This window comes from Etheostoma cragini, chromosome 15, assembly GCF_013103735.1.
Source record: "Etheostoma cragini isolate CJK2018 chromosome 15, CSU_Ecrag_1.0, whole genome shotgun sequence".
Classification (NCBI taxonomy): Eukaryota; Metazoa; Chordata; class Actinopteri; order Perciformes; family Percidae; genus Etheostoma; species Etheostoma cragini.
In genome coordinates, this window is record NC_048421.1 from 667,472 (window position 1) to 678,602 (window position 11,131).

Here is an 11,131-nt window from a genome sequence, read left to right on the forward strand (position 1 = left end):
CCCCCCCCCCCCCCCCCCCATTTCTGCTGCTGCGGCTCAGGGTCACACTGTTGTCCGTGAGGCAGATACTGAACACCGCCTCGGTCGGCTCGTCCAACCAGACGAGCCGGTTTGCCTCTCGGTGCTGAGTCACCGATCCGCCCGGCGACAGTTTCACCCGCATTTGATTAACAAATCAGATTAGTTAATGGTCGCGTTCATGCAGCAAAATGACTTTACCAATAACAATAATACACATATAACACAAGAGATTGTGAGGAAACTAAATGATCGTTTGTCCCAATCGGTTATTCAGAGTAAATAAGTAAAAAGGGGACGTAGATTTACTCAAGTAGCCTACTGCATACTTGTGTACAAATGTGAGGTTTATATTTCAGGTACTTTAACATTTTACACAAATAATAAGATAAAGATGCACTTTTATACATAAGCATTACACAAGATGGTATACATTAGGTTAATCCTCATGTTGTCTTCATGTTGTCCTCATGTTGTCTTCATGTTGTCCTCATGTTGGCTTCATGTTGTCCTCATGTTGTCTTCATGCTGTCTTCATGCTGTCCTCATGTTGTCCCCATGTTGTCCTCATGTTGTCCTCATGTTGTCCCCATGTTGTCTTCATGCTGTCCTCATGTTGTCCTCATGTTGTCATCATGTTGTCCCCATGTTGTCCTTATGTTGTCCTCATGTTGTCCTCATGTTGTCCTTATGTTTTCATCATGTTGTCCCCATGTTGTCCCCAAGTTGTCCCCATGTTGTCCCCATGTTGTCTTCATGCTGTCCTCATGTTGTCCTCATGTTGTCATCATGTTGTCCCCATGTTGTCCTCATGTTGTCCTCATGTTGTCCTTATGTTTTCATCATGTTGTCCCCATGTTGTCCCCATGTTGTCCTCATGTTGTCCTCATGCTGTCCTATATCAGTGTTCTTTTTAATTCCCCAAAATAACATGATTGATTCCACCCAACGCTCTTTGCCAAGTACAAATCTCTACTTTCATTAATTTTGGGGCGTCTTATTCAATTTTATCCATTCCATCTATCTACTATTGTGTCTCTACTGTTGTCTCTCTACTATTGTCTCTCTACTGTTGTCTCTCCACTATTGTGTCTCTACTGTTGTCTCTCTACTATTGTGTCTCTACTGTTGTCTCTCTACTGATGTCTCTCTACTGATGTCTCTCTACTGATGTCTCTCTACTGATGTCTCTCTACTGTTGTCTCTCTACTGATGTCTCTCTACTGTTGTCTCTCTACTGATGTCTCAGTAGAGAGACTGATGTCTGTAGATTTAAACTCATTCTCGACCGATTTGATGTTGTAGATGTACAGGATTCCTAAATGAAAAGAACATCCTGAAACACGTGTGATGTTCTGAATCTAAAGGACAACAATACAGGAGGACAATTATATCCTTTTACATCAATAAAGACATTTTAACTGCAAATTGTTGGATAATAAAAATCACCAGAATGCAGAAAATCAAGTATTTGATGCCCAATTTTTATTTATTTTATGGGGTTATGTAAAGTTGAAACAACCTACACCCTCGGGGGGGTAGTATACGTAGTACTTCATGACATCATTGCTCTATTTGCCTTTACTGTTTTTCTTCATTTATCTCGTGTTTGACTTTGAGCTCAAATATCCGCCTCGTCCATTTACAGCCAGTTGGTTATGTTTCTTGAAACAGCTTCTTGGAAATGTCGAATATTTCTTCTAAGTAGTGTGCGTGTGTGTGTGTGTGTGCGTGTGTGCGTGTGCGTGTGCGTGTGTGTGTGTGTGTGTGTTTGCGCAACGCATGATCATTTTCTATAGAAGGAACTAAACCTTTTGTTCATGGTCTCTCCTACAGGAAGTAACACACAGAACACGTCAGAAGGTGAGTCATGTGGTCAAGCCTCATTTATGCCACACACACACACACACACACACACTTCAAACAGGTTTTAAGAAATGCAACTCAACTAGAATCCGGTCCAGGCTTGAAGAGTCATGGTAATCAATTAATAGTCTATAGCAGCTTTCAGCTAATTTTATTAATTTTATTAAATTACATTTTAATTGGTGTACGGGTTGAATCAAACGAGACTATTTGGCAGTTACATTTTTCAACTCTGAACAGAGTTTCCCCTTGCCTTTAGTGTTTATGCTAAGCTAATTTATGCTAATGAATTGGTTGTATGATACTTATCAGTCAGTAGTTGCCTGTTGACACGCCATCGGTTTGAAGAAGTAAGCAGGAGTTTGACATGGAAGCCTCTCTCAAAGCCACCAGACTCCTTTGACAAAAACAGTAATTTTACCTCGCAGAACACGGGAGTTGCTGCTCCACAGCTGCCTCCGTCGCTTAGTCACTTTGTATAATTGTCTGACTTTGGTGTTTTTAAAGGGTTAGTTCGGATTCACCAAAGTCTCACAAGAACAAACTAACGAACTGACGGAGGCAGCGGTCAAGCAGCAACTCCCGTGTTCTGCGAGTTAAAATGACTGTTTTTGTCAAAGGAGTCTGGTGGCGTCGAAGAGAGCGGAGATAACGGCTTCAGTTCCCCGTTGTGCAGGCGGAATACAACAACACATTATTGGTCTCCCTCCTGCACGCCGATATCAGTTCTTCTGACTGTCTCCCTGCAGTTGTTTGTGGCCTTGCACCGCTCAACACTATCACCAGGATCGTAGGAGGCGTAGATGCCACCGCAGGGGCGTGGCCCTGGCAGGTCAGTCTACACAGCAGCAACAGACACTTCTGCGGAGGCTCCCTGCTCAACAGCCAGTGGGTCCTGACTGCTGCTCACTGCTTCCCCAAGTAAGCTCTGATCCTGATCCATGACCAGTGGTGGAATGTAACTCAGTACATTTATTTACGAACTAAGTTGGGGAACTTATTGGAAACACTGACAGGGAACATTTTACTGCATTATACACACTTTTGCTTCAGTGAGGTTTTAAACGCAAGACTTTTACTTGAGGTGGAGCACCTTACAGTGCGTTCCACGTACCTCGAACTCTGAATTCGGAGCTGGGAATGACGTCACACAAACAAGTTGGATTTTACTGAAGGGTTGCTCTGTTCATGGTAGCCATTGTTAGCAAAACCAGTTGATAACAACAACGCATTAGCCTGTTGTCTGTGTGCATAGAAACAGTGTAACAACATTCAATTACATTTTTTATCATAACAAGAATTATCTCGAGACACTTTACAGATAGAGCAGGTCTAGACCACTCTATAATTTACTAATAGAGCAGTTCTAGACCGCTCTATAATTTACAAAGCCCCAACAATTCTAGTAATGCCCCCAAGAGCGAGCAACTAATGCATCACTGGTGAGGAAAAACTCCCTTTTAGGAAGAAACCTGGGACAGACCCAATAGCAGGGCGTTACAGGGTGTAGCGTGGCATAGCAGGGCATAGGTGGATGTAGCAGGACGTAACAGGGCACCGCAGAGCGTAGCAGGGTGTAATGCAGCAGGACCACGGCGACAGCTGCAACCAAGGTCTTGTTGCTATCCTAATCCAAGGGAATGTGTCCACAGATAGACGTGAGACAGAAGAAATGAGACAGAAGTGCTAATAACTTACTACAGTTGATCCAAGAAGCAGCTAAGTTGGATTTTAAGCTTGGGTTACTCAGAGGTGCTCTGACTTCCCAACTCGTGAATTGTAGTTTGGAGGGGGTGTGTGTTTCCAACTTTGACGTCAGAAATTTGAAAACTAATGGAACTCACTATTAGTCTTCAATCTAGGTACGTAGATTATGCCTCCGGCTGGTGAGATCATGAATGTATTACCAGTACTGGATGGCCACGCCCCTTCAGGAGAGTAGTGGCAAGTCCGAGTGTGTACATTCCAACGGGAGAAGTGAACGGGAACACGGATAATGAGCAAGCCATTCGCCTCGTAGTCACCAAAGTAAATATTGGAGCCGTTCAACAAGCCACTTGTCTCCAGAACGCTAAAATGGCATGACATCAGGAGAAAATTAATGTAGTTTGAGACCTGTTTTTTGTGTCAGGAACGAACTCTCGCGAGATTTGGCAATACAGAAGCTAATGTAAGTGAATGCCCCAACAAAACAAATCTCTTTGATGCTAAATATGTCTTTTAGCTCAGTAAATAGCTAACGTTGGCAGAAAACATGAACAAATTATCAAGGGGGTAAGCGGGCGTCCACAAAGCGTTGCTCCCATTAATGCTACCTAGCACTCACCCGTTAGCATCCCGTTGATTCCACTTTTACAGCAAATAACTTTACTTCTGAAGAGTTACAAGACTCCATTTGTCCTTTGGTTATTTCTAAAGAAATACAACAATGTATACATTTTTTAGTGCTGTACCAGCACCCTGAGTGGTTGGGGGAGTACGGTGCTTTGCTCAAGGGCACCTGGCAGTGCCTAGGAGGTGAAGTGGTATCTCTTCAGCTACCAATCCAAACTCTGTACTTTGGTAATGGGGACTTGAACCAGCAATCCTGCGGCTCCCAACCCAACATCTTACTGACTGAGCTACTGCCCCCCAAGTGTTGTATTTCTCCATGACATAGAAAATAGAACATGTTTTTCTTAAAACCAGGTTGGTGTCATATGGACATCTCGATTTTAAAGGAGCAGAACACTTTTGAGCAGCTTTTGGATATATATGTGAAAGAAATGCCAAAACTAAGCAACATGGAATAACATTTTACACATGAAAAGGGTGTTTTACCATAGTTTACCATTAGGAATGTATATAAATATCTATGCTTTCTCCACCTCTTTATATAATCATGTTGTCCTCTGTGTTTCTCAGCGGCATCCCGTCAGGTTTAATCGTTTATCTCGGACGTGCCAACCAACAATCCACAAATCCTAACGAGGTGTCCCGGACGGTGTCCAAGCTCATTGTAAACCCAAACTATAACTCTGTCACAAACAACAACGACATCGCCTTGTTGCTTCTGTCCTCTTCCGTCAACTTCACCAACTTCATCCGTCCGGTGTGCCTGGCGCCGGCCGACGGCACGTACCCGCCCGGGACCACCTGCTGGGTCACCGGATGGGGAACCATCTCCAGTAGTGGCGGTGAGTTGATTTTAAATGTATTACTAATATCGAATGCTTGTATGGATTCAGTCAGTTTGTAGTTGGTTTGTTTGAAGTTCCTTTTCCCCCCAGCATTGGACTCTCGTTCTCTCCACCCAGTGCTTTAAGTAGCTAGATGAGGTCATACGCCCTCTTGCATACTCATGATGTCATTACCAACAAATTCTCAGTCACATCTCGTAAAATCCGGATGTTTGGTGAGGTGCCTTTTGTCGTTGTAATAACACACGCTTGGTCGTCTCCTTTAGCGTCATATAACACGCTTGGTCGTCTCCTTTAGCGTCATATAACACGCTTGCGCGTATCCTTTAGCGTCATAAAACATGCGGTTGGTCGTCTCCTGGACGCCGCTGATTTGCATAAAGTAGCCTGGAATTAGCTTGATGCAAATTAGGGGCGGGCAACCAACATGTTCCTCTTCTTCAAAGTCCCTGCGACGATCCCAGAATGCATTGCCCAACTGTTAGCATAGACAAGGAATGGGACACGGGAAAACGACGCTTGTCAATGGACACGTAGCATGACGTTGTGGAATATAAGTACAGTACTTGACATAAGTATTTCCATATTGTGCGTCTTTATACTTCTGCTACACTTCCTTCTGGTGGCTACGTTTAGCTATAAAGAGCGCTAAGCTAATTTGGATGGATTCATACAAGTTGTTGCGTACGTTTACGTACGTTAATACAAACCCATCCATGAGAATGCGCTGCTGAGTTGTTTTGACCTGTTCCAGATTTCGAAGACGTCGTCCTCACCGCCGCTTTTCGTGTGAAAAAAAAACCCGACGCTCTGTGATGAAGGAACATGTCAGCAAGGGCAATACTGCGGCTCGCTGGTTTGTTTTTATGATGAATCCGGCTGTGACACAACTCAATGTTGATATCTCTTTTCTTCTATTTCAGCTTCTCTTCCGTTCCCTCAGAGGCTGCAGGAGGTCAGCGTTCCCGTTGTGTCCAACATGCAGTGTAACAACTCTTACGGAATAATCACAAGCAACATGATGTGTGCCGGTCTGACCGCGGGCGGGAAGGACTCCTGCCAGGTGAGTCCGTCTGCACAACTCTGTTAACAAACACGCTTACAGCTGCAGCTTAAAGCCTTAGAGCGTGACGCTCCCTTTTTTCTAGGCTACATTCAACTGTAACGGCCACTCAGAGTTGCCATCGTTGTGAGCGTAAAGCACGCTGAACTCATCTGTCATGTGACCGGCTGGCATCACCGTATTTTCTTATTATATCGTAGAAACGGTCGGGCGTAGGGTTTTGTACGATATCGTACAATGAATCATGTTTTGCAGTAATTGCAGTAAAAAGTACAATATGTTATCTAAGGTGTAGTGGAGTACAAGTGGAAAGTAGGAACATTGAAATACTTGAGTAAACTTGAGTAACTTGGTGTATTTACATATTTATCATTACTATTTAACATTTGCACATTTCTGAATTCCCAACTGGTATATATTCAATATTATTTCTTAAATGTTATCCTATTATAATTCCATGTAACTTGTATGTGTATACATATATATATTGTATAATAGTTGTTGCATATAATGTATCCTAGTATTTCATTTGTACTTATATTCTGTGCTGTGTGACTGATTTTGCTGCTTTCTGACCTGTGCAGGGGGACTCTGGCGGCCCGTTGGTGACTAAGAACGGATCTCAATGGATCCAGATCGGAGTGGTGAGCTTTGGAAAAGGCTGTGCTCTGCCCAACTTCCCAGGAGTCTACGCCCGAGTGTCCGAGTACAACTCCTGGATCAACGACCAGATCAGCGGGACAACATCTGGAGGCGCTCATCTGGTTTCCCTCTCAGCTCCTCTGCTGCTGTCCTTCATCCCCATCCTCTTCTCCCTCGTTGTGCTCTCATAGGAGCGTCTGACGGTCGGATCGCTGCCTCACGAGCCTCTGAGATTAATTTGTCTTCATAAACAAGAAAAGACAATAATGACACTTGATAGAAAAACTTGATTGACTGGTGATGATTTTCTCATGGTTTGGTCTTAATAATGACAGAAAGTAGAGAAAAAGTAAGAAAATCTTTGGGATTGTCGCATCTTTTCCTTTCTCTGTATTACGGGGAGGTGCCTTATGTTTTCGGTCAGGGCTGCAACAGACCATTATTTTCATAACAAATCAACCTGCAGATTAATTTCTCCATTAATTGAAACATCATTTTGTACATTAAATGATTTGGAAAAAATTGGACAAATATATAACGTCCCGTCGTCCAAAGGGATGTATTCAAATTGTTTACTGAAAACTCAAAAGATAATTACTTTATGGTCACGTAAATCTCAGAAATTGTCCCATTGGAGAAGCTGAACCAGAGAATATTTGGATGTTTTGCTGCTAAAATGATTTATGAAACTTTTTAGGTTGTTTTTTAATGAAGTTATTAAATATGTGATTGTGAAGGGGAACCGTAGCTAAACTGAACAGATCTATCTCTGAAAATGATGAAATATGCCGATAATGATGAGTCTTTGTTGAAATGTTTTGACCTGAAGAAAGTCTCTTGAATTTTAACTGTTTCTGATAACAAATGTTAATATTTTGCACTATTTTGACGGTGAATTGCAGTTAAGATGATGAATGTATTTATCGACTTTATCCCGCGGCGGAGCCAGGCGGAAATATTCGTGGCTCAGCCCAAACCCTTTGGGGGGGTTTAAGCTATGTGGTCTAGTTTTTAACCCATTTGATCACAGGATGCCTAAAGATCTGGATCTCATTTGGTAAAAACATGATACAAGGAAAAGAATCATCCTATGAAGAGAACATCCTGTTTTATATCGAACTGTTCTCCAACTCTGAAACCAGAACACCGTCCATCTTTATCTGGTATCGGGTCTCGGGGGCAGCAGCTCCAGTAGGGGACCCAAAACTTCCCTTTCCAGAGCCACATCAACCAGCTCCAACTGGGGGATCCCGAGGCGTTCCCAGGCCAGGTTGGAGATATAATCCCTCCACCTAGTCCTGGGTCTTCTCCGAGGCCTCCTCCCAGTTGCACGTCCGTCCACCTAGTTCTGGGTCTTCCCAGCTGGACATCCCTCCACCTAGTCCTTGGTCTTCCCCAAGGCCTCCTTCCAGCTGGACGTGCCTGGACCACCTCCCTAGGGAGGCACCCAGACGTTGTCTTTCTGGCAACGCTGCAACCGTTGACCCCAGCCTAACCCCCCTAACCCTGACCACTGCCCAATCCTAGTGCCTGAAAGGAGACGTTGTGGGCTTAAAACACAATAAACCGGGGGGGGGGCACCCTTACCAGAACACATGTTGAGGATTTTTACTCCTGACACCTGAAGAGTCTGACCTTCCCATACGTTCCATAGCATAGGTCCCGTAGGTCTCAAGTCCCTGATTTTAAAGCGAAGGCCATATTTCCTGCAATAACAGAACTTTTGTTCCATTGGTTAACGGGTCCAGTCAGAGAGACCGAGGGGACACGACCCCAATGCCGTGTTCTCACCACCCGGTACCTGCTCAACTTGCCTTTCTTGGTTTTCCATTATGATAAAAAGTCCCTGGTACCTGGTGACAAGTACGTCTTTTAGCACCACCTCAGTCGAGGCTACGTGAAAATCTGCAGGCTGCTGATTGGTCCGAGAGAATCATTACTAATCACTACGTCATCATTGCTAGCGACAGACGGTTGTCGAATTTTTGCTGCCTCCAGCTTGGGGGGGGGGCAATAGCTTTGACAGTAGGGAGTTGGGTTGGGAGCCGGACGTTTGCCCCCCATACGGACCAAAGTATGGTGGTGGACTGGTAGATGGAGAGGTGCCAGTTCACTCCCAAGGTCTTGAGCAAGGCACTCTTTCCATGGGCAGCCCCCTCATACATATATATATATATTTTTAATACCCTCCACCATTGGCTGACGCCGCTCCGCCCCTGACTTTATTACCTCTTTAATCAGTTATAGATTAATAACACTACCTGTTAATGGTGTAATGTATGGTGTACTTTTTAAGCATAAAATACATGAAGTACAATTTATATTAACAATTTGTAAACATTTACGTGGGCTAATGAGTGTATCTGTTTGACTTGTGTGCAATAAAAAGGTTTTTATCTTAACATTTGGAGTATTCATTTTGGATTTTCTACCGTAAAAGGGAAGTGAATGAGGCTGGAAGAAGTATTCTGATCCTTTATTGCAGTAAAAGTACTAATACCACACTGTGAAAACACTCTGGTACAAGTAAAAAAAAAAAGCTGTAAAAATGTTGCTTAAAGGTTGTTTTTTTTATTTTTAAAAACCTTTGGTGTAATCCATGATTACACATTTCAAACGACATGTCGACATGACAACATCACAGCAGTCAAAGCATTACTGTAAAAAATAAAAATTACATCATAAAAAATATAATAAATAAAATAAAAAATATACTAATTAAAAAATAACAATATAGTACTGTAAATACTAAAGTAAACTACTGTATTTATCTTATTTTTAATTGTTTTGTCTTTTACAATGAATACATAAAATACTGTAAATGGAAGTACCTTTACTGTAAAGAGTTCACAGGAACTTGCCAATTGTTGCCATAGTTACTGTAATTTTTACGTTAAATTTGTTACAGTGCATGTTACAATCTGCTACTAATAAAGAGTGTCCCTGCCTGATGTGAGTTGGGTGCAGATTTGAGTCGTGCATGCTCAGATTTAAACGGCTTACGACATAACGTGTCATACTGAAATTATTGAAATCTATGAAATAATAAACTATCATTACAAACAATAACAAAAGATGGAAATCATTTCAGAAACGCCTCAGCTATCTAGCTATGATAGTTTGATGCTAACGTTAGCTCAAAACACCATTGAGCTAACAGCATCTGTTGTGTTTGATGCTAACTTGTAGCTAAGCTAGCAGTGAACCAACGCCGTTAAGTAGGTCCATTTTTACTGTGTTGACATTACAGAAGTCTCTCGTTGGCATCTTATATGCTAACTACTTGTTGCAAAGTGATGCATGCAAGACTCAAATCTGCACTCTCCTCCCATTGGGCAGTGACAAAGAGGATGAACGTGATAAGGAGAAAGAGGAGGATTTGAAGCTCTGTGTGGAAGAGACCCACGGAGAAGACAATGGATAAGTATCCCAGCTATAAGGAACTGGTGGAGAGGAGCATGATGTTTGGGGGGGCATGGCCATCTGAAAGCACTCTGGCCTGAAGAGGTTGGGCGGGGAGGATGACGGAGATCAGGAGTAGACACACACACTAACACACATACACACCCACAGACACACACTAACACACACACTTTGTGGTGAAGAGAGACCTAAGGAGAAGACAATGTATAAGTATCCCAGCGATAAGGAACTGGTGGAGAGGAGCATGATGTTTGGGGGGGCAAGGCCATTTGAAAGCATTCCGGCCTCAAGAGGCTGGGCGGGTGGATGATGAAAATCAGGGTTAGACACACCCACAGACACACACACTAACACACATACACACCCACAGACACACACATTAACACATACACACACACTAACACACACTAACACACACGCTTTGTGGTGAAGAGAGACCTAAGGAGAAGACGATGGATAAGTATCTCAGAGATGAGGAACTGGTGGAGAGGAGCATGATGTTTGGGGGGGCAAGGCCATCTGAAAGCACTCTGGCCTCAAGAGGCTGGGCGGGTTGGATGATGAAAATCAGGATTAGACACACACACTAACACACATACACACACACAGACACACACCAACAGGAGTTTTTATTTAATAAAAACAGAATAATAATATTTTGTTTGTTCAGCTGTTAGACGACTGGACGCCGCGCTGAATCTGGGATGAAACAAGATGGTTCTTTGTAAGGAATTTAAACTACATGCACAGACACACACAGACACACACACAGAGACACAGAGACACACAGGGACACACAGACACACACACAGAGACACAGAGACACACACAGACACACAGAGACACACACAGACACACAGAGACACACAGAGACACACATAGAGACACACACAGACACAGAGACACACAGACACACAGAGACACAGAGACACACAGACAC

The 11,131-nt window shown here is 43.2% G+C and overlaps 2 protein-coding genes across 2 annotated transcripts in view; one reads left to right on the forward strand and one right to left on the reverse strand.

The window, feature by feature from the left end:
* The window catches only part of LOC117958268 (serine protease 33-like), an 8,903-nt gene extending 1,450 nt beyond the window's left edge, over positions 1-7,453 (forward strand). The window contains exons 2-6 of the mRNA XM_034894592.1: positions 1,855-1,881; positions 2,634-2,805; positions 4,789-5,060; positions 5,987-6,126; positions 6,711-7,453. Coding sequence (XP_034750483.1) covers positions 1,855-1,881; positions 2,634-2,805; positions 4,789-5,060; positions 5,987-6,126; positions 6,711-6,959 — 860 coding nt within the window. The 3' untranslated portion in view covers positions 6,960-7,453. The remainder of the gene's footprint in view (positions 1-1,854; positions 1,882-2,633; positions 2,806-4,788; positions 5,061-5,986; positions 6,127-6,710) is intronic.
* LOC117958237 overlaps positions 1-11,131 on the reverse strand; it is an 859,617-nt gene that overhangs the window by 595,749 nt on the left and 252,737 nt on the right. The window lies entirely within an intron of this gene.